Source organism: Blennius ocellaris (genome assembly GCF_963422515.1).
Source record: "Blennius ocellaris genome assembly, chromosome: 18".
In the NCBI taxonomy this organism is placed as follows: Eukaryota; Metazoa; Chordata; class Actinopteri; order Blenniiformes; family Blenniidae; genus Blennius; species Blennius ocellaris.
Window position 1 is genome coordinate 7439012 of NC_137667.1, and position 25257 is coordinate 7464268.

General features: G+C 41.1%; 1 protein-coding gene across 1 annotated transcript; it reads right to left on the minus strand.

The window, feature by feature from the left end:
- Positions 1–1411: 1411 nt before the first annotated feature.
- Positions 1412–23693, minus strand: LOC308143533 (clathrin coat assembly protein AP180-like; the record flags this gene model as incomplete). The annotated part of the gene is given in 22 exon segments (XM_080514378.1): positions 1412–1545; positions 2056–2167; positions 2256–2339; positions 2499–2552; positions 3285–3346; positions 4116–4202; positions 6088–6171; positions 9762–9863; positions 11555–11725; positions 12259–12273; positions 12844–12917; positions 13075–13205; positions 13294–13306; positions 14077–14150; positions 14650–14691; positions 14953–15027; positions 15029–15217; positions 15315–15408; positions 15552–15654; positions 16315–16390; positions 16743–16885; positions 23564–23693. Coding segments are annotated over 21 exon segments (1890 nt in total). The 3' UTR covers positions 1412–1545; positions 2056–2080.
- Positions 23694–25257: the final 1564 nt, after the last annotated feature.

The window sequence follows — 25257 nt, forward strand, 5'->3', positions numbered from 1 at the left end:
TAAGTTTTGAACCCTGAACCAGAGCAGAGAACAGTGAGGAGCCACGAGCCTCATTTCGATCAGTGTATTTGTTCTTTATTGCATCTCATTTGGACTCACATGCAGGTAGGGTTGAAGGATGAAGGACGATGTCATCCATAATAACCAAAAAGAAAAAGAAAATCAAAAGGGAAAATAAACCACAACTTTCATTGGAATACTTAGCAAACATTATTTACCCACATTCTTTTTGATTTTATGTATCATAGTCACCTTTATTTTTCTTTCAACACTTTGTTTATGCCACAATGGATTAAGATACAGCCACTTTTTTTTATCGGAAATAAACAACACACAGAACATCCAGTGTATACTTGAGTGCTTTAAAGTGAATCCCCAAGACTTCTGCAGCAGTACTTAAACAAATGTACCAAACACTGTTGCATCACAAATAATCCAGAAAAGGTCTGAGGGCCTGTTCCAATCACAAATGCTTCCTCCTCTCATCGACTTCCACATTAAAACTTCTTGTGTGGAGAAATGAGCTCTTTGAAAGTATTTGAATGCATCCCAGATTGAGTTGTGTTGCACGATATGATGGAGTATCACTCCATACCAGCAGAGGGCGCAACAATTCACACTCTGCACTCTGGAGAAGGTTCCCATTCAATCCCACATCTTGTTACACATTGGGAGGTTTGTATAAAGAGGGTGGGAAGCTTTTTTTCTGTCTACTTCTTATTTTTTTTGTCAACGTTAAAACTGAATGTAACTAAAAATATATGATATATTTTTCACTCAAAATAAAGATTAAAGAAAATATGTATAATCTATCATTCAAAATAGACTAAAATGCATATGTCAATTTAAGCACAGTTTTGCATGTTTCATACAATCACTAGAAAATAAAGTAAAAACAAAACCGTTTGACGTGTTCAATGATAAATCCAGATTTGCATCAAGGAACGTTTCGATTGAGATGTTTCACTTCTCCAAAACTCGAAGTAGACAGGTGTGAGAACGGATGGCCAAGCAGATATAGGTACAACCAAGTTTTTATGACATTAAACATAGCTGAGTATTAGTTTGGACAACGGGGGAAAGAGGAGTGGGGGTTGGCCAGTGAAGTTACACCGAACACAGTCCACATTTAACAACACAGTCCTCGTCTGGGAGATGCGCAAAGAAACCAACAAATATCCACCATTCCAAGTCAGCTGATACGCCGAAATCCAGGATGAATCTAAATACACATTAAATTTTTTTTTTTTTTTTTTGGTAGATTTTCTGTAGTATATTAAGTAAAGGTTAACACTGAGTTACACACACACCCACACACACGTAAACAGAATTGTTTTGTTTTTTTTGTATCTAGGGTTCACATTCACAGTTGTGCTACAACATTAGATAAGGAAGGAGGGTCATCTTCTTTTATGGGGACGCGGCAGGAAGGAGGGCAGAGGGGCCAAAGATGGAAGGGTTGATGGCTGGTTGGCTGAAGGGGCAGGAAGGAGGGGCGGGAGTGCAGACATCCACATCCACAGAGCTCCAGACACAATGACAAACCTGTAGAGACGAGAAAGAAGATTATCTCCGATTTAAACATGGCCTCTGAAATATTATAATTATACTGACAAAGGACATGTTCACACAAAAATGACTGGATCAGATCGGAAATACATTCACAAGTGTGTAGCGTCCTAAATCACACACTGGTGAAGAGGTGTAAAGATTTAGCTGTTGAAATCTCCAGTTGGACTGCAGCACAAAGGTCAAGCAATATTCTTCTTCTACATTTTGTTGTATGTATTTATATATCGCTTCAACACAACTGATAGTAATGACTGGCTTTTTTATCAGGCTTTCTGCAGAGCTCCATCGTGATACAGTCATTAAATTCAGGTGTATTGGAGCAGGGACCCTTCCAGAACCAGGAAAGCTCTATAATGGTTGACATTATAGTACACTGCAGCACCAGACTGTGACCTCTATGGCATGTTCCCGACATCTGCCCCAATCAGAGCAGCAAAAATATTGCAATTCGACTCTGTTTTCATGTGAACTCGCTGCATGTACCTCGGGTGTTTATGGGTCAATCAGTCTACATGAAGTCCTTGATGTTGAGGTCATCCAGAGCGTTCCGTGGTGGTGGAGGCTTTCTGGGGCTCTGGGCCACTCCAGGAGACATCTGCAGAAACGGTTCATTTTAGCACTTGTGCTCTTTTAAACCAAGTGACCTTTATGCATGGGGTTGATATGAGGATTGAGCATGCTACCGGTGCCCCGGGGGTCGGTCCCGTGGCAGGGAGGCCAGGCCTTGCCATTGGCATCATGGGAGCTCCTGCACCTGGTGCCGGGGCCTTACATGAACACAGATGGAAGATATAAGGCTCACTAAGATAAAGTTTTTGATATCTGATTGGGTGCGTATCCGGCCACCGAAAGGGGGCGATTGTCCTTCAGCATCCAGTAATGTCCTGGACAGACATTGCAGGATTGGACTGCACTCTCGGTCTTACCATGGTGAAGCTAGGGTAAGTCCCCATAAAAGGAGCGACACCCATGGGTATGGTCTAAAGGTGTGGAGGGCAGCGGATGGAAAGGAGGAGGTGGACATTAAGACAAGACGTAATTGCTGCAAACACGCACATAAACAAACAATATGGGAACAGGATGCACAAAGAAGTGTCGAGGACGCTGGACACACCACCACACAAACGACAAAACTAACTTTACTTATTTATTCTCTTTCCACACATGCATGAGCTTTTAGAGAACGGAGGGGAAGGTTGTTGCACGAAGCCTTCAGACGGAGGTTTTAAATCTGTTGCTGTCAAATATGCACATATGGCAATGAAGTTGTGAGTCAGCCTACGGGAGGAGATCCACTTGATGTCTCTGGTCATATTAGGCTTTAAAGAAAATAGAAAGTTGAAAGCATACGAAGCCGTTGCCAAGCAACAGCTTCTTCGGATGGCATTACCAAATGCCACTTCATTGCTCTCCAGTGTATATTCACGGAATTGTTTTTAAATTCATACAAAGCTGATAACATGCCTACATTTCTATTGTTGATTGACATCAGGCCATCAACATATCAGGGTTTGTCTTCTTGCTACAGCTTGAATGGAACGTTCAATCGTTGCCTCATTTCTTTCCTCACAGTTCCTCTCCTCTATTTGTGTCTACAGCTGAAACCTGGAGGGCCAGATGAAGGCAATGCTTGCGATTGCTGCTACAGGAAGACCCTGTCTGTCGCTGCCATGCGGCTCCACTCCATGCTATAAGACACAGACAACATTTACCATGGGAGCACCCCAACTTGGGGGAGCTACCTGAGGAGCTGCTGTGGTTCCCATCGTCAGATCTTAGGCAAGAAGAGAGAGAGAGAGAGAAAAACACAGGTATTATAACATGACTGTTTTCTTGTATTCATAATCACACCAGATTCAGTACAACACATTGATATGTTTAAAACAGAATCAATTAGGACCCGAGGCACAGCTGGCAGTGATGTGAATGTATTAATTCTATGATGCAAAGACTGGGAATCACCATAAAGTAATACGCATCCATGTTGCCTTTGGTCTGAATTGATTGTAGTTTTTGACATTTTGGGGAATATAGTTATTTGCGTTCTTCAGAGCTGAGAAGGCAAACGCTCTCAAGCCACAACAGATTTAGAGCTAAATTAGAGTTAAACATTGATTAGTTTAGTTCAGCATAACACTGGAAACAGGAGCAAACAAGTGTTGAAACCAAAACCTTTCAATCTGATCAAGACTATTTCTATTTGGCAACTACAGACATGCTCTGATAAGAAAAATGGTTTTGTTTTTTTATTTTTTTAAAGAATCTGAGCTAATGAAGAAAATCTTGGTCCATTAAACTTAAGGCTGCACTTCATTTAGTTTTGCATAAAGCCTGCAAATATAGCTAGATAGTCTGTCTGGTCAGGCTCAGGTGAGATATAATATGTCCTTATGAAAACTGGTTGTTGAAAGACGCTTACACAATTTTCTGGTCATTGTTTCATATTTATTTTTTCCCACCAGAAAGCAAAAAAAGACAATTTCCCAAAATGTCATTTTTCTGAGGAATAATCTAGAAATCTACTCATTTTAAGGACTACTTACTACTAGCCATGTTAGCCATGGAGGTGTCAACATCCCCCGCCTGAGGGGTCAGAGTGGGCTTCATTACATCTCCTAAGCCATCAAATACTACAGCGGGGATGGAGGAGATACAAGGAAGGAGGAGGAGGGTGGAGAAGTGAGGGAGATATTAGCATCCTTCAGAGCAAGCTATCCTCACACTCAGTATCAGCCGTCCTTACTACTGGGGATTACCATGACAACCAACAGATGTCTCCATGACAACAGAGAGATGAGAAACCCACTGGGTTGTGAAAACTACTGAAGACAGTAGGTTAATATAAAATAAGATATTGGGCGTCATCAACGGCCAACAGTGTGATAAACGTTTTGTCTGACGGTGAAAAAGATTAAACTCATGTTGTCACTGTTGCATCAGGAGACATATGCTATGATGATATACAATAAAGTCATATAAAATAAGAACTTCACATCTTTGAAACATGAACATCAGCCTAAAGGTGTTCGATTTGGAGTTGTGTGTTTGTGTTTGTTGCAGAAGCTGCGGTGAAGGCAAAAGCTGCGCTGATCGCTAAAGCGGTGCTATATTATTGCAGCTACTTTACACACTCTGTGTAACCGTCAGGCATCTGGTGGTGGAAGGGACAGTGCAGCTGAGCTTGCCGTGCACCACTGCAATGCAGTGCACTGTGGGAAATTGGCGTGTTAAAGAGCAAGGAAACTCACCCAATCAAATGGCAGGAAGCAAGAAATGAGCCAGCCCAAGAGCCAGATGGAGAGAGCGAGCGAGCGAGCGACGAGGAGGAAGAGAGGATTGTGAAAAGCACAGATGCCAGAGAGAGGGAGGGGGGGAAAAATGCAATGAGGTTTGAAAGGAGTCGGTGACAATGAGACCGTGAGAGGTTATTGCATAAATGACAGAAAGAGAGGGAAAGAGAAAGAGTTCAGCTTTAGAGCAGTAGTATTGCAGACCATCAGTTTATATAATATGAGACCAGAGGCACAGAGGTGATGGCGAGGAGGAGTGCATGGGCCTGTGTTGTTATGGTAACAAATATGCGTAGCGAGTGATAGAATTCCCTGAACAGAAATATCTTCTTTAACTGTTTGCAAATGAGGTAATTTTAATGATGGCACTAAAATGGCCATATGTGAGTTTGACGTAAATCTGACGGATTCTGTGACTTCACAGACAAAATGGAAAGTTTCCTATGTAGTACGTTTATGGGTGAATACACACAATGAGATCTTGTCATCAAACAACAGTTAGTTAGTTCAATAACTCTTCCAAAATGTAAAAATCAACTAACACACATCAATTAGTTCAGCAAGCAAACACAATTGAAACGATTTTAAAAGTACAATTTAAAAGTAGAAAAGTCTGATGATGTCAGTGAATTAACCTCACATGATATTGTGACAAAGTATCATGCAAAAACATAGCAGAAGCTTAAAATGTTACTCTACTTTATATATATATATATATTTGCAGAAAGCTGCAGCTGAGTGTTATTATTTAGATGAAAAGTGACTGCTTTCCAAAACTTCCTGCCACAGCAAATCAACACGGACACTCCTCGACTAAGTCATTATTCCATTAAAGATGATCAGAGCCACATGGTTTTATTTAAGTATTCATATTTTGGTATCAATCTGCCCAATACTCCAGATTCAGGATCCTTTACAATGCTTTATTTTAAAGTATTTACTGTAGCCAAAGTATTTTAAGCAGATTACATTTGGTTGGCAGGCCCACAATGTTTTTTAAAAAGACCATTGTAATAAACTGGAAGCAGTCCATTTCTTTATTAAAGTAAGAATGAAAATGTGGTTTATTCTCGGTCTCTGTCCCAAATGCCCCAAAGGCGCAACATCATTGTCCTCTATGCCTGTCCTTTGTCAGTGAAACATGTCAATGAAATGTCTGCTACATGTATTTACTGTCTCCACTGTGCACATGCAGGCTGCCGCCTGTCACATCTGAGGATTTTACCTGACATCAGCTCAGCACCGGGGGCAGCGGGGGCGGCAGGAGCCGCAGCGGCAGCGGCAGCTGGGGCGTCCCCTCCTGTGGACTCTGGCAGATCAGCCCCCAACAAAACCCCCCACCCCCCCAAAAAAAAAAAAAAAAAATCACAACGAAAAAAGAAAAAACAAACCAATCCATGCCAGGCCGACGCAGGTTGATCCATTTCCACCGCAGCATGAGGGCAGAGAAGGGTAAGAATCAGCCTTCAGCTTCACACTGGTGATGTCAGAGAAAATGCAGTTAGAGAAATGAAGGTTCAAACATATTTTCAGAAAGTGAATAGGGAAGCAGGGCCTTTGAGATTAAAACACGCATACACACACACATACACGCGTCTCAGTGGGTTTTTTTCTTTTGGGTCCTGTAGCTGATGCATCGCATCATCCATGTGCAGTTTGAAATTCACAAAAGTCTACACTGATTTGATTTAATTTCTTCCTATTAGATACATTGCAACCAGGAAAACTCTCTTTTATTCTGTCCTGGCTTTTGTTAAGGTTACTTGAAGCAAGAAAAGAAAACAAATTTCTCTTTCCTTCTCTGTTTTCAGGATAAAGGAAATCAGAGTGAACGCAGGGAATCATGTGAGTTACCCACCACCAAACAGGTTCATGATGGCTCCTGAGTCAATTTTGGGTGGGGGTGCTGAGGAGAGGATGGGGGCAGGGGAAGTGAACACATCCGCTGGAGAAGGCAAGGTTGGGGACAATGTTTAGACACACACACACACACACACACACACACACACACACACACACACACACACACACACACACACACACACACACACACACACACACACACACACACTAGCACACAAACTCTACACTCGGATTCATTATGATGCAAAGTGCACGCAGTACATGCTGGCATTGGAAAGGAGGTAAGAGTCATTCAGTAAACGTTTCAGACAGCTCAATAGCTTTTAGCTGACCCGTAAGTGAGCAATCTCATTTCCTTTTTTTCCTCTTCTCTGATCAAAGCCAAGGACAAAGCTGAGAGACAGACACGGCAATACAGGATATGAGACTGAGAGTGCTCATGGGGGTGACAGCCACGAGGGTACCTGATGAAAACAAGTCATTGCTGGGGGCGGGGTCTGCTTTGGAGAAGCTTGTGTCTGGCATGGAGTCGAAAATATCTACGAACACATGTGCACCCAATGACAAAGATTACGAATGTGCTTTGATTCTTCTAAATGGTGACACACAGCAAAGATGCATACATGTGTTGTATGCTGAGGAAAATGGAAGGGGGTGGGGGGGGGTGGAGTCAGATGAGGGAGCCAGGGAGATGCAAATCAGTGTGACAAGACAAGAGATTAATATCGGACCACACACATCTCTAACGTTTACCGCTGAAAAGGTCAGTCGTGGGGTTGGTGGCTCCGGGGGCAATGGGAGCTGAAATGGTAGCGGTGGTGGTAATGGTGCTGGATGAAGAGATGAACAACGGGGAAGGAGAAGGGGAAGGGGAAGGGGAAGGGGAGGGCTGCGGCACCACAGAGCTAAAACAGGCGTCCAGCGAACTGCCGGGGTTATTACTCTCCACCGTCATCAAGCCAAAAAGGTCTAGACCTGAAGACGCTGTGTTGGTGCTGCCCTCTGAAGGAGCAAAGGGGTCTTTTGGGAGGAAGTGGGGTTGGGGTGAGAGAGAACAGTAACAAATGGAGAGGATGGGGGTGTTAGACAATGACTTTAACACTTTAGAATGGATGTACATGCAGTACTGAACACAAGCGTGATTCTCAACAAAGGCGAGACGTCAACGTGAGTGACAGGTGACAATACACACGTCTGAGAAACAGCTTAGGTCCAAGGATAACCAATGACTGGTTGTGGAGAATTGCCACATACGTTTGGGTATTAATGCTGTGGTACAAGTTGCAATAAATTGCTGTGTTGACCCGTGTGAAGACTATTATCATTTAGGAAGGCTCATGAAGCACATTTTTACCCAACTTTTGTTCTGTACTGCATGTTTAACAGGTTTAATGGTGAGGAAAATACTGTAAATACTATGAAGACAGAAACGTATAGGCATCAAAGAAGAATTACAGCCGGAGAAAATGAACAGAACCCCAACACACTTCTGCTCGGCCCGAAACAATACAGCAAATATTGAACGGTTTCTCCACAGAACATGAACCCCAGAAGATGCAATGCGACCGAACCGTAAACGAGACCAGCTGACTGCCACGAGCACACACATCAATTCTCCTCTCATTTGAAAAGACAAAGTGCGAGGGTTTTTCCCTGTTTGCCTCAGAAAGTACAAAAGCAATCTCAGACAGAAGCAGAGATGGAGAGTGAGGCTGGACCCCCTACTGTTCCTGCACAAAGACTGGAAATGAAACCCTGATGAGTCCAACAAGAAATGCAGGCTGAGACACACACACGCATACGCCCACATACGCCCACTCTACAGTCTGTTCAGCTATCGTACTTAACACTCGTAGAAAAAGAAAAAGAAAAAGAAAAAAATTAAGGCTTGCTTTGACCCTAAATTGTAGTTGGCTGAATTTACTTGACAAGATAATTCCACAACATAGGAATTAAAAGGCCAAAGTTACCACTCTTTAACTTAGTTTATCCAAATGCGACTAAGAAAAGCTAGTTTCGTTAAATTTATCATTTCTATTTTTTTTTTTTATTTTTTTTTACAAAATGTGAAGAGTTCCATTGCAAATGCTAACCTTCTGTTTCATATAACTATTACAAGATGGTGGCGTCATCTAAGTAAAGGTTGCAGTACAAAAAGTGCAGAACATTCAAAATGAATGCTTCATTTATTTGGATCTACTTTTTAACCCTTTCATTATTGAACTGACAAGATTTATTTAGCTTTCTATGGCTGTAAGTGCTTCTCCATCTTCTAAGATAACTTAAAGATCATTTTTGATCATGTTACAAATGTATGCTGGTGAATCTTGATTGGACAGTCATAGCTCAGGGCCCCACTAAAATGTCTAGGTTTTTTTTTTTTTTTTTTTCTAGATACATGTGTTATAGTTATAATCACAGTTATATTTATAGCAAGTATGCATGCCAATTCATGTTGTGGCACAGAATAGGATGGCCGTCTGGAAACGTCGCCTGGGTGGGGAAAGTTCACCACTGTTGCTGGTTTGAAGCATGAACATAATTTGAATAAGGTGAACAGCAAAGGCAGGTTACATTTCAATCAGTTGATTGTTTGTTTCCATATAATTGAAAAAAAACAACAACAATAATTTCAAGCTGTGTGGTAAACAAAAGATGACTCTTGACAAAAAAAATATTTTCAGCTCCTTAAAGTAGTCATAAACTTTACCTCCAACTGATGCTATTTAAAAGGAATACGTACATTGAAATGTCATGAATGTACACAATAATGATGGCATTTGACGTAAATTTGAAATATTGATGCTCAATGACACAAAAAATAAATACAATTCAATGGAAAGTCAGTGTGTGGTGCCTGCGTTTGCATATTTACAAAATGCCACAGTGACTGTGACACAACACACACACACACACACACACACACACACACACACACACACACACACACACACACACACACACACACACACACACACACACACACACACACACACACACACACACACACACACACACACAGATTGATTCACCCACCAGCTCCTGCGTTGGCGGCTGGGGTGGACGTGGCTGCTGCAGCCCCTCCTTCGGCTGCTGCTGCAGAGGCCTCAGTGGCAGGGACAGGTGTCGCAAAGGCATCTGAAGTGTCATGCAAGAGCCGCAGGAGAGGACAGAAACGCCAAGAGAAACAGATAAGGGAATAAAGATAGGAGTCAAGAAATGTGAGGTGGAAAGAGAATAGCAGGAAAGTAAAAGTAAGTTTACAGCCGATGAGTCGAGCATTTTTTTTTTTTTTTGTTCACTCTGTGTTCAGTATTCAGCCTTGTTATGTGACATTAATGGCTGACAGGTGAATGGAATGGGGATACAGACAGGAGGCACTACGGCGAGGATTAATCTACTGCACAAAGAAGAGAATAAGCCAGAAATCTACGAAACGTTACAGCTGCCATGTGTAGCTGTAGCTTTAGCCACGTGACGGCGTTTGATAGAATTGCTTTTCACTGAGATCAAAGAAAAGCATGTCTGCCTATCAAACAGGGACGCATGTGGAGAATGAGAGTAGCAGTGCTAATGTGCGTGTGTGAGCATGTGTGCAAGAAAGAAAGAGGGTTTTTTTTCTCAATCCTGCAAGATCTTTATGGTATGGAGCCCCAAATTAATATACTATTTATTTACATAACTCAACATGGAGGCAAACCGACACAGATGCAACTCTTATTTATAAAATTGATGCTCCTTTCTATCCATTGCATTTAATCATCAAACTTTTTTCTGAAACTCTTTTTAACGTCATGCTACTTTTTTGCAGCAGAGTCATTGCCACTTCAGCTTTCTCTCGATCTGCTCCCTGACTCATTTAATCATGCAGACTATATTTGCAACAGCAGCGTTGAGTTGTGCACCACAGAACGGGCACTTTTCTCTGTGTTGCCCAGTAAAATGACTCGATCCGTTATCAAAAAAATAAATCGTCTGAGAAGCAAAAGTTAAAAGTTGGAGAAGCTTGCAGACATGATGCTGTGGATGTGGAGTTACTTAAACATGCCCCTCAATGTCAACGATATCAAAGATCAACATTATATATCTGATGTGTTTAATTTGTGAACAAATGCCTTAAACTCGTAGATAAATACCGATTTCAGACTAGAAAGCCAGGCTGAGATATATTGCAGCCATACGGTTCCGTCGTTGGTTTCTTTGTGAACGTCTGTCTTAAAGATGGATTCAACGCAATTTTAAGTTCCTAATTTCAGTGAAATAATTTCATTGGTAACAGAACTTGAAAGGCAAAGCATTATCATTTGATCATTCATAAGGCAACAACGTTATAGTTCGATTAGAAATGTTTAGATTGTACATTTAGCAGGAATATAAATAGCTCTTGGGGAATGTTCAAGACATTTATAATGAATTGAAGATAAGCTCCATTAAGGAAAATAGTGTGATAAATAGTAAAAACAGCTTTATGTTATCATGTTATTACGTAATCATTTATCTTTTCTTTTGTTTGTTTGTTTTTTTGTCACCATTCATTCCTTGGATGATACATTTTGAGGTTTCCTTGATATTCAAATCACTTGATATTGAGTGATTTGGGCCTCCATCATTTTCAAGCAGTTGGTGTGATGAGTGTGCAGAAGAAGTGCTTTGGATGATGCAACTTTGCTAGCAGTGTACAGGCAATATCTGCAGAAGATCAGCAAAGTTCTACATACGGTATGTGTGCAAACATGCAGTCGTTTGTATAACCACATCGTGTGACGGCTTTTAGGCTTGAGCTTCCCAGAGTGATTCCTTCAAGCAGAATTTTCTGGAAGCCCACTGACCTCCCAACAGATCCATATTGGCGGCGCCAGGGGAGGTGGCGGCTGCTGTGCTAGTGGGAGGAGCTAGAGACACTCCAGGTTCTGCCGCTGCAGGAGTGGGCGTTGCTGCTGCAGGGGAGGGGGTGGGCTCTGCTGTGAGGGTGGGTTCGGATAGCAAGGAATCGCCCATTTCTGCGAGTACCAGCGGGGGTGTTTAAAATCCCCAAAGAAAGTCAGCAAAATAAAATCATAAAAAAAATTTAAATAACGACAACCAAAATAACCAGTGGCATCAAGCCGAAAGAAAAGTCCAAAACAAATAAAACCCGTTGAAGAAAATTTCAAATTGACCAAGAAAAAACCCCAAATCCATATTTTTTTGGACCAAATTAAAGTTCCGGCACCATCCGGTCATGGCCAAGAAAGAAAATAAAAACCAAGCAAAATAGCCCCCGTTACAAAGCAAAAACAGACAATGGAGTATGTGGAGGGTGGGGAGGGAGAAGGCAGAGAGAAACAAAGAGACTTCTCAGACTAAAGACAACAGCTGAAGACAAACAGGGAGCTAACCATCTCAGATTGGTCCATACAGTAGTGGAGCACAATGACCTATTTCTAATACAATTTCAAGGTGGAAGCTGTTGAGAAAGAAAGTCGACATTCAGGTAACTGGGAGGGAGACGACACACATGAAGACCAGAGACTGTTGAAAAGCAGAGACTCACCTGATCCAAGAAGATCTATGGAGACGGGGAATGAGAGAACACAGGGGTTTTCAGTCCATTTTCTATTCCTGTAAAAATGACTCATTGCACAGTCACTAAAGCACTTTTTATTATTGTGAACACGAGCAGTGATAGAAGTGCCAGTGTACAACTGCCGACATGCTTGGATAGAAGTGCCAGTGTACAACTGCCGACATGCTTGTTAATGGGAGTGCATTTCTTCAGATGAGACTTATTCAAAGTGTGGGAGGACAATGCCAGACATTCTAATGATTTTCACATTACAACTACTAATAAATCCATAGACAATCAAATAAAATTGTTTATACTTGTCAAATGCTTCTAATTTGAGATATAGGACAAGCTTTTATATGAAATCTGTAACTGTCACACCTGTTTTCTGGTGACTCACAATAATTTAAGTTCCGGAAACATCATCCAACTATTTCTATTCATCAAGATGCCTTCTCAAATATTAAAAGGAGATAATCCTACAGGTCGAAGCGCCCCTCTCACCCAAACTTCTATCTGGCTCACAGGGGACGTGAGGGGACGTCAATCATTTTAGTGGAAGGAGCCACTTACCTCCCCAAGATGTGGGGGCTGCTGATGGTGCTGAGGGCCCAGAGGAAGACAGCGGGTCCAGGTCCAACAAAGAACTGAACAAACAACAAAGCATCTCTGTGATTATTCATTCCATTAAAAAAAAAAAGTTAAAAAAAGTAAATTGACAAGATTGTCTTTATGCAGCGGGTGATCAACATTATCAATTGCTGATTTTCATCACATGTAATTTTACAGGAGACGGAAACCTACTCTTCGGCTGCTTCTGGAGCAGCTGAAGCAGCAGCCGCGGCGCTCTCTCCGGGAGGAGGCTGCAGTGCGGGAACAGCGTTTGAGGATTTGGCCGGAGTCGATGTTGGTGACACATTGTTTGTTGGGGATCCCTGGAGGATGGAGAGAGAAACCCCTTTTTAAGTGGTACGTCAGACCGGGCGTGCTTCATGTAAAACCAAGACTATTTGAAAGTCTTACCTTCGTTGGAGACCTGAAGGGGGAGGAGCAGGAGGCAGTGTTAGTAAGATTAGTTTCACACAGAATGAATTAAATGATTCATTTCTAAAGTTATAAAGGTGTGGACTCAGGAAATGAAACAAGTAGACTGCATCGTATGTGATCATATGAAGGGTTCAAGTCCAAAGTTGGATATTGTATGTTGAAAATAAGTTAACGGGCTACAATTGTCCAATTTTGTTATATAAATCCATCACTTGCATGCAAATGATTTCACTTGGGAGCAAAACCCTTCATATTCTGATTCACATTGCATATCGATATATGACAGCGGACGTGGTGACTTACTGTTAGTGAAAACATGTGTCAGAGATCACAACATGTAATCACATCAATGCACACATTTACACATGTGAATCCAGTTAGCCGTTGGGCGTAATCTGCCCCTGCTCGATTCACGCATGAATAATGTGTACATATATCTGTAGGTGGGGTGACAGTAAAAAAAATGGTTCTCTAGGAATCTGATTTATTGCAAACAAAACATACAATATATGCTCACCCTTCACTGATGTTTCCAAATCAACATAAAGGAGAGTAAAAGAGAGGAAGGGGTTAAAAGAAACTGAAGAAATATACTTGTAAAGACCTGTTTCTGCGAACATTTCCTGGGATTAAATTAGCATTTGTGACAAATCTTTAAAAAAAAAAAAAAAAAATTGGGGAAAAGGCATTCATTGGATTTTGATTATCCCAATTACTTTTCACTATTATCAAAAGAAAAGATGTGACACTCTTCCTTACCCCTTCTTTCCTCCTTTTACATCCTCCAGGCCGTTCATGTGTGTTTCCAGAGACTCCAGGATACTGCTGGGGGCCTGACGACACATGCAGTCATCAATAACACAATTTTTTCCAGGCTCATTAATCAAAGTCTACATATCAGTCACCAAGAAAAACAGAAGCGATGTTAACAGAACTTCAGAATCTCACAGCAATACTGACATGCATTTATAAACACACGCACACTGGATTTGCGTGTGTGACGTGTTTGTCAAAATAAATTAGGATCAACATGCCGACACTTCATCCTGCAAACAGGCACTTAGCCAGGGCACCCTTTGTTTCTGTGGTTACCGGCTCCTCAAGGGTTTTAAAAGGACAGTCCTCATCGTCTGAGTCTGCCAGATCCACCACTACCCCCGGGTGGAGACACTGGGTGAGGAGACGGTGGCCGGGTGAGACATGTGGATCTGTGTATGCATGTGTGTGTGCGTGAGGTGGGATGGACGGCATCCGGGTGCAACAGATTCAGAGTTCTAATCCTTGCAGATAGTAAAACATTTTTTTAAAAAAAGACGAGTATGCGCGACTTACATAGTTGATGTCAGGAATGTCATTTTTGTCAACTCCAACTGTCTGTGAAGAAAAGTGACAATGAAACAAAACTTGCTACACATAAAAGGTAAACAATGTATGGTCAGTATGTAAAATTAGCTGAAGAATCAGTGTAAGGGGAATTAAAAACTAACCAGTTTCTTGAGAATGCTATACTAGCATTACATTTGTTTCACAAATTGATTACTTCCATGACAGTCCCTGCATTGCAGATTTAATATTACTGTAGCAATCGGTTACTCGTGTGTGCTCAGAGCAGCAGCAAACATAGCCGAGCCCTACCTCTGCCAGCTTCATGAACTCTCCGATCTTTGTCACCCTGGTCAGGAACCTCTTGTAGATCTCCAGTGCGTCCTGATACAAAAACATCAGTCAGGCGCGTCAATCTTTTTTTTTTTTTTTTTTTTTTAATCATTTTTATGAAGGAAAACAAACCTAGTAGGTTGATGATTCCGTCGTTGTAGGATGCAAAGAGTTTGACCAGGTCCTTGAAGAGAAGCAGGAATGCAGCGTTGATGATCCCGTTGTTCAGCTCCTTGGGGTGAACCTGCAGTGATTGTGGGACAGGGATATTGTAAAAGGGTCATCCAGTGTGCCGATCATTTAATCAAAACCCAAAGAAAAATAGGGCAAAGATGACACACATCAAATTCCAGCAGCGTGTCGATCTGAGTCTGCAGGACTGGCATGCCTTTCAGCAGCTTCTCGGTGGTCATGGTCCTCATCACTCCTTCAGCACTTTAAACACAGAACAAAAAGGTTTCACACATTTTAAAAAAAATAAGCCACTGAATTTGTCACACTTTCCATCGAATTACACAAGAATGACTTTAAGGTCTGAGAAATAAGTGAGATAAGCTGTTTATAAGTGTTTCATGTACCCCTTCTTGACTCTGGTGAAGTCAAAAGCCATCTGGCGATAGGCGAAGGCTTTCTCGTTCAGGTAGCGTCCATACCGCCGGATGAATGTCGACATGTCATAGCCTAAACGCAAAGACATTTAAGTTAGGATGTGAGAAAGATTGCTTTCCTATGATGAGCTTTTTATTTGTTCTGAGGATTTATTTATTTATTTAGTTTATTATTCAGGGACCATGTACAAAAACACTCATCTTAAAGAAAAGCTGCTTCATACCACATTTTCGCCGTAGCTCGTTTCCATCTGCAGTCCCTGTATTATTCGTCGATTCAGACTTCCCTTTTAATTTCTGTTCAGTCCCGTTTCTTTTACATGCTCCCTATTACAACAGTTATTTCACGGCTTTTACACGCAAATAAGAGACACCTGTCCTTCACTGAGTAGCTGAACATATTTAATAACTTCGGCGTTTCCTGTTTCTTCCCAAATAATAATTGTAAACGCACCATGAGCATAAAGTAGATCTGCTTTTTTAGATGTAAATTTACGTCTAAAAATAAACTATGGATTCCGGCACGGTAGCTTTGTTTAGTTAAACATGAACAATAAATATACATTTCTTTTTGTTTTTTAGACCAAAACACAATTTATTTTCAGAAAAAAAGCATGCAAGATCATTTTAGAATGAATTAGTATTATGTGTGTAAGATACATATAGTCTGTCTTTCACGTGTACATAAAGGAAGTATCTCTTCCAGCTAAAACGGACCGTAAGACTTTCTCACCGTGAGAGCCGGTTTTGTCAATGAAGTTACTGAGGTTGAACAAGGAAGTCCTGGAAGCCAAGTACTGAATGAACCTCTGGAAAGAAAAAAAAAAACCCAACAGAAAACACAATGAATACTTTATCAAATCAATGATGAAATTTACAACACAGTTGCAGGCCTTGAATATATGCTGTCCTTTGTGTAGTTTCTCAGCACTTTCCCAGAGAGCAGCTTTTACAAATCCGATGCTCTCTGCCACAGGATATAGACTATTTATTTGAGCAATTGTGGCTGAAGCCATTAATGATCACCGGAGTATATATCACGTTTCTTATTCAATCTCAAAGTGGCCCCAAAAGACCAGTTCCAGCTCTCTAAAGTTATAACTAAGTTATTACTCGTGTGATTTTGCCCTCGTGTGATTGGTTCGCATGGTACAAACTGACCTCATTGCCGTGGACACACATGTGATGAGTGGTGACAAGCGCTTTGAAGACGACCACCCAGCTGGCATTGGTGGATCGCTCAAACAGTGTGTCAGCCATCTGAGGGATGTTCACATTGGTGGTGTTAGTGGCTGACACCAGATCTGCAACACAGTCACAAGAAGACAGATTAATTTGTCATTTGTCAGTAAAATGCAATACATTCCGTCTGCCTGAACGCTATAGTAAGTTTATCCTCAGACGAATGTGCTGCTCGTGTTCAACTGCTCTGATTAAACTTTAATCAGCTGAGAAGACTAAGTGTTGCTTCAAACACCTACTTGAATATAAATTCTCTCGGAGGACCTGATGCTAATACAAAATACTGCTGGTGCAGGGAACCCAGCCAGACACACTTGCAAATGCAGACACGCACACAAACCCGCTGACACTGCAGAGAAAATGATGCTTTGTCATCTCCTCTTCATGGCTGCCAGTTAGGACACTCAAGACAGACAGAGAGGTCTCCCAAAATGAAGTGTTTGGACTGTTGCGTTCATGCAAAATAAAGTATTAACTACATCAGCTGCAGTGCCAAATACAGTCATGTAACTCATGCTGTGCTTCACAGCTTTGACAGTAATGATAAACATGTTGGGTATACCGCGAACTCTGATTCACAGTCGTTCTTAGAAGACGCACATTTTTCTTCTTGCTAATATGCATACAAATGGTCCAGTCATTCGTTGTGTGTGGTTGGACAGGGACATGTCAAGGGTGCCGTCAGGGCTGGGATCACGTCCACCTACAAGACCTGAGGTTTGATAAAGTGATATAAATGTCAAAAAATGCGATCATCGATGGAGATTGTTCCTTCCTGTGCATCTCCAAACTCGTCGAGAGGAATCATCTCAAATTGGCCACATTCCATTAATCTATCTTACACCACATTTTCCAACTTTTCCCAAGCAAAGGTGACGTCGATCCCAGTTGACTGAGCGAAGGCAGGGCACACACTGGAGTCAATGACATTGTAAATTAACTTAAAATGCGGAATTTAGGATAGTGTGAGGACATCAGAGCACCCAGACAAGGTTCATTGCACATGTGAAGGATAAAAAAAACCTCTCTGGATCATCTCACTGTTGAATGATAGACGAACAACTACAGAGAGCAGAGCCTCATAGACGGCATGCAATTTAATGAGAACCATAGCAGATTGAAATAATTCAATTTCTCTTCTAACACACAAGCTCTGACTTGCTTCATCTTACTCCTTTGAACAGGTTCCTACAAATGCGAAACCTGCTTTTTGTTGCCGTTTTGTCACACTTTATATTTGAAAGGGCTAGGGTTCATGTATGTATGTAACAGAAATGTGTACATTAGTTGTTGCTACAATACACAAGCATTGTTTTTTTGTTTTTTTTTAAGTGCACCATGTTTACATTTACACCTCTGAAGGCCAATGCAGAGTGTATCTATACAGAGAGCAATACAGCAAATATTGGCAGGTCTTCCAGATAATGGAAGCAGTGAAAGGCTATTAAACAGAAAAGGCCTTGGACCTGCCATAAATAAGCAGAGACCTCAGCTGTAAGTCATCACAGACCAAAAATACAGCGAGGTGATGAGTAAAAATCACAAGGAGCGAGAGCGACAGCTGGCACCGAGGAGTACAACAGGAAGTCAGATAAGTGTGTAACGTGTCGAGAGACGTGCGAGTTGGAGCGCCGAGGCCCTTTAAGCTCAAAACAGGGTGGCAGGTTGGGGGCGGAGGGATTTGGGGGGGTTTTGACAGAAGATTATTACTAATCACTGATCCTGGTCTTTTAGTGGTGGACGTCTCCCTGCCCTTCCCCTTGACACTGCACTGCACAAACGCACCTCACACTGTTTCACAGCCACCATCGCTGTTGTATTCTGTGTCAATGCTGTCATCCAGTAATAATTATCTGCTACTGTACGATATAGGAGAGTGTCAGTTGTGACAAACAACATAAATGACACAAAAAAAATTAAAACCTTGCGAGAATATTTGATTCGTTATTTCAAGTTGTGTAAATTATAAATCTTCTTCTGATCTTTGTGGAACTAATTATACTTCAATCTGTCCACTTCTACCAGATGGTAACAGCCACATCAGCCATTCTCCTGATGTCCCATGTTTTTGATATTCAATGAAGGCTGCAGTGACATAAATCCTACCGCCAGTGTCTGCTTTTGGATTTAATTTAGTCTTTTTTCCATGTTTTTTTTTTATATCAGATCATATCAGTCTCTGATTTCTGTCCCATTTTTAGTCTTCATTTGTCCTCTCTCCTGTGTGAAATGACCAGCGATTACAATCCCCTGCAGCCTTTTCAAATAACACATACAGACGTGGTCCACGGTGGCCGATTATATAACCTTATCATGTCACTGGCATTGCTACAAGTTAATATTTCTGCAGGCATCATGAACGCAGCCTCGTCCACAGCCATTCTCTCACCCCTTTATCCTGTAAATAACTGCGTAAATATGTTATTTTATCTGTTTGTGAGTTGTACATGTGCTGCCATATGGGGTATATCATTGTCTATAATCCGTGCTTTCTGTTGTGATATCGTTACCTGAAACACACTCACTGACATACAACTGGTGCGAGTGTGCGCGATGAGGATTGGCTGAGCTAAATAAAGACTCTTACAGTAATCCACAGCCCAGAGGAGACTTCTAAGAATGAACTGCGAGGCCTCATGCTGTGCATGTGTATGTCTGTGTGTGTGCTGGAGAGTGTATTTAAGTCTGGGGTTGTTTTTTTTCTGCTCTGTCCGAATGTACCAAGGATAATTGTGTTTTGCCGTACTTAACATTTCACACTGCAACTAACCAGAATTTATCAGAAGAGAGTAAACAGTGTGCTTGTGTGTCAGACTGGTGTGTGGATTCATGCATAGTGTTTAAAGTGCCACCCAGACCAGCTTTTCAGGTAAATGATTCCTTTCAGCTCGCACGTTGTACCCAGAATCACAACCATTCATAGCCACTTAAAAGCTCAATGTAATGTGTGCAGAAGGATTTCAAGCACTTGTACTACAGAATTTTGAGAGCCATGTAAAGAGCATAAATTTCACATTCATAACTCAGCCATTCAACTAAAGTGACAGACAGCAAACATAATGGCCTAAGAAGTGAGTAGGAAGTTGTTTCAGTCACTGGCTTTAGTTTATGTGAACTACACATCTTACAGATGACAAGTTTTGAGTGTAATGTGCTTAAAGTTAGTTAGGAAGTTACTGTGATAATATTGCATGTGTTTTTGCACAAGATTGTAGAAACTGCATATCAAACAATTCTATTTTGTTTTGTCCAGATGAAGGTTTACCTCTACTATGCTAACTCGACTTATTTATTGTTACCACAAAGAGGGCTACCATATATCTCAAGCTACTTCAATAGGAGACAAAACACACTGAATATAGTGTATTTAATCATCTAACTAAAGTAGATGCATGATGAAAGTAAAACTCAAGTTTTTTTTCTGAATATATGGTTGTCAACAGCTGATCCATAGGCAATAAATCATGTGTCTTGATTAGTGTGAATTTGAGACTTTTCGAAAAATTATAGTAAGTCTACAACTCACACGACTGAAACAATTATTGGCATCTTGCATTTTATTTTATCTGCATTATAATTTCTACTATTTCAGAAAAACACATTAAGTTTAAGTATAATTATAAAACTGTGTTTTGGTGTTGTTCTTTTTAAGAGTTTGTCTGATGCCATTTAATTTTCATTAGAAACAATACACACCTTGGCATTTTCTTTGATTTTTTTTTTGTTGTTGTTTTTTTTAATCACCAGCTCAAACCTGCCTTTAAGCATTCACAGAAACCACATTGGTGTGTTTTACTAGTTTTATCTATACATGATCAAAATCGAATACAAGAGATATGTAGGTCAAACATGGCCTATGTGTAGAAATGTGAGCATAACCTGAAAAAAAGACAAATCAAGGTTGTAGTGACTGTGCAGGCCTTCTTTAAGATCATTTTCATTAGTTTCACAGTGGATCTGATCAATTGCGTGAATACGAGAAGAATAAGTCACTGTGTGATAATGCACCTCACATTTTGCAGAGTAATACAAAAGTAATGTAAGAACTATTGTACCGGTAATGAATAGCCTCCCACCAGAAGTAATGATGATAAATTACTATTTTAATCAATGACACCCACTCCTACCCTCCGAAAAGAGACTAAAAACAGTTTTCCATATGTAGGTATTTAGGCCGTGACTCATTTGAGTATTGGCATCAGGCAGTCCCATATAAATCTTAATTTTTATGTTATTTTTATCTCAAGTCTTTCATACTTTTTGAACATGACACCTCTCTTTTATATGTTGATTTTACATGTGTAATGGGTTGAGGTTTATTTTTTACAAAATGTTAAATTGTACATTAAATGCATTACTATTTCAAAAGTTTCAAAGGTTAAACAAGAAGATGAATGACTACAGCATGCGGTGCATTCCTTAATGATTCAAAAAGTTACTGATGCCAGCCAAGACGTGTTTTAACACAACTACTCTTGACACCCCAAAATGAAAACGTGCTTTTTACACTTGAAACACTGAGACGCGATGTGTTAATTAGATTTAGAGCTGCTGGTAGACATCTTTATATAAAACTATGTGTACTGTGGCTCATATTGACTGGTAATGTGCCGCTACACACATGTTGTCTTCAATTTCAGCTTTGGCTTTACATCGACTGTTCTGACATCCAGTACATTAACAACATGATCTCATATTAATTCAGTCCTATTCCTTGTATTGCTGAGTGGACTCTACTCTTGCAGTTGCCACCGTAGACTCATATTTGCAAATTTGTACCTCGTGCACTTCAGGGACTCTTTACGCTTTTATTGTATGCTACTGTATGTCGACATTAAGACAATAAGACATAATATGTAATTCAAACCACAATGTTCCACTTGCTTACATGCAAGAAGGCAAAATACCTTCTTTTCTGTTCTTTTCTCTTTTTTTAACTCGACAGGAATGTCCTCTATAACCAGTGACCTGTTTATATTATTATATTGTATGTTATTTCTATGAAGAATATAAAGAAATGCATGCCTTTCATGACTATATTTAATGAATCCCCCAATTTGTAGATGTCATCTATATCATTTATCATTTGATTTACAGCCAGATTATTGATTTGTCATTTATCATCACTGGCAGTCAATTGCATAATTGTCCCAAAACATTACAGCAAGTCTTTCAATAAAACCAAATATTTTAGTCATCCTTAACTGTTTTTGCTTTGGTTAAATAACAGACAGTCAATCATGATTTTTTTTTCTCTCCAGATTTAAAGAGACTGCTGGTTGCCCTCTTCCTCCTCGTGCCCTGTCATTACAGTGTAATTACCATGAGAATTTGCTGCCTCGGCAACCACATTGCCATAACAACAATACATGTGAACCTGCAAGGGTCAGTGTGTCATAAAGAAACATATCAGACATTGTGAATCAATCAAGGGTGCTCACATTTCTTTTTGTAAATTCTGTACTTTTGAAAATATATAAAATGATGAAAACATGCTTTTAGGCACTGAATTTTTTTCTTGTTTATGTAAATATCTTGTTGATTTTGTGGAAATGTTTTTCAGTATTTTGAGGTGATGATGCTCTGTCTAAAGCAACGAGAGAAACATGTTGGCCTACATACAAGAAGCTTGTTGAGTTGACCTAGAAATAGACACAACCTAACCTCATTGGTGAATAATCTCATGGAAAAATGTTCAATGTTGCATCTTGCCTGATCTCGTTCTAAGTAATGCAGAGAAGGATATTTCCAACATGTCTACAGTTTTTGCGAGATCAAATTATGAGCAGAAATCCAAGGAACTATTTCTTGTTTTGGTTAAAGTTTTCTCAATGGCTCGTCAAGACTGCACGGCCGGAAGTTGAAAATACAAAAAGCCAACACATGAATACAGCAGAGAACAGGGAATAAATGGCCTCGGGCGTATTCTAGCATTAGCATTGTCACCTTTGGCTGTGTAAATAATGCAGGACAGTCATTGGCTGATTATTGAATTATTCAGCAGGGGAGCGGATCACAAGATTTAAGGTCCAAGCAAAAGATACAGGACCAGACCTGCCTGGACATGGAAATACAGAAGGAGAGCAGACAGACAGGGGAAAGCAATGCCATGTTAATTAGACAACTACCAACATGTGCTCTGGTGTGATGCTGTATGGGCAGTGACTAATCACGATGTATCATAAGGTGTTCCATGCTGTCCTAAAAGTGTCAATAAAGCTGTGAGGTTTGATAGTAGTAGGTTATACCGCTATGCCTTTATGGACATATATGGAAACCCCATACAGGAGTCTATGCATGCTATTGGAAATGCACACGGAGCATTAAATTCAAATTTTATTGTTGCACTTGTGCACAAACTGAGAAGTCAGCGTGCAGACAGGCTCTTCAACATCACTGATTCAGTTTACTTTAGATAAGCCAGAATGGAAAAAGTGAAATGATGAGGAAGACTGTGAAGGAAAGTATAATGGGCTTGTCAGGCAAACTGAAAGGATGGTCATCTCTCCCTCTCTGGGTTTTCATCACCTTTACTGGATGCTCAAACATATAGGGTCACCAAAGGGGTCATCACCACAGCGACATCAATTCATTATGGTACCACACCCACTTTAGCAAAGGGAATTAACAAGTGACTGCTCATCGTGGTGGTGAAGGCATGTGGCCTGTGTGTGACTGCAGAAGGCCTGCTGTCTCTACAACATGCAGGGGTTAAGGTGGAGGAAGGAGCACACACTTACAGTCCAGGTGCTTCTTCTTGGGCGCCATCACCTCATGAGTGGTGGCTTTGCAGACAGCCCGGGCCATATCTGATCCCGTTAGCTGGTACTGCGCAGCGGCAATGCGATCCGTGAGCGTCTGCCCCGACATTTTCTCTCCGCTCGGTCGACCACCTCAAGAATCTATTTCTCCGCCAGTCGTATAGTAGGGAAATGTGGAAAATAATAACCCGGTGGTTTGGATCAGTATACGATGAGATCCGGCGCGTTCTCTTCCTCCGACTGACAGGCCTGTGACCTTCTGTGTGAGAGGAAGGAGGGAGGAAGAGGGGGTAGAGCACGGAAAATAAGCTCGAGCTGCCAGGATTTTTTTTTTTTTTTACATTTATCACAAAATCGTGCGGTCACGTTGATGATATGCGCGGTGGCAATGAGCAGACTTACGCAAGGTTGTGAATTCCCCACAGCTCGTCCCGTTATAGGCTCCGACCCGTTCAGTTCAGCACCTTGGACAGCTAAAGCCACTGGGTTATGTAACACTCAGCTGGCAATAGCATATATTTTCTCGCCCGGCAGCTATAATATAGAAACAAAAACAACAAAAAAAAAACCCGACGAGGAATCCTCCTTTTGGTTAAAAAAAAGAAAAAAGATGACTATTTTGGGGGGGAAATACGAGATGAAAATTAGCTCTCCATAGGTCGGTCAAATATCCCGTTTGGACGGAGGCATCAGGTTTGGCTGCCTTTCCTCCCGCGCCGTTGCAATAAGTCTTTCAAAATGAAAGAAGAACCCGCAATGTCCGACTCCGCTTCCACACTGCGGTGTTTTTTTTTTTGTTTTTTTTCTTTCTTTCTCCCCCCTCTTTCAAATGTGCGTTTGAGCTCCGAAACGTCGCTTCAGATGCGCTGGTCCTCTCCTCACAGCGTCAGATAATGCGCACCGCTCCCCGGTGGTGTCGCCAGCTATGCGCAGCGCAGGATGCTCGGGAACAGGAAAAGACAGAAGGGAATTTCCTCTTCTGCGCCCCCCACCGCCCCCAGTCGTTTGTTTATTTATTTGGCCTATCTATAAGTCCATCTAGACTCTCCTCCCCCCACAAGCAGGTTCTTGGATGTGGTTGGGTGACACGCGTTACATCCCACGTCTCTTAAAGGGTCAGTGTAAGAAAGCGATGCACCAAAAGGGTTAATTTATGAGCGTGACTGTGGTTCACGCACTGCTGCAAGTAGGCTGTGCGTCGCATGGGTCTGTGCACGGCAAATGATGAAGGACAAGCACTTTCTGTCAGATCTGTGCAGACACGCTGCACACAACATTTTACCCAAATTTCAATTTGGGATCACCTAAGGTTTCCCGTTCAGAGTTGTCCTCCAATAATCTGCTTGTAGGGAATAACAGTATTCTTGTGTGTTTACGGATTTGCTGTTTTTAAGGCTCCACAGTGATTTCAGTCATTTTGATTTACATTTTTCTTACATTGTGATTTTGCTTGAGTGGGATCTCTGTGAATCTGTAAATAAAAACAGCACAATTTATATCGTATTTCGTTTCATATTTTAATGTATGCGTCATTTATTTATTTATTTATTTATGTATGTATTTATTTATTTATTTATTTATTTAAATCGTATCGGATCTTAACCTATGAGCGTCTCTGCGTCACGCGACGTAAACGGAAGTGCAGCCACAAGTGATGGGTTTGTGACGCGCCT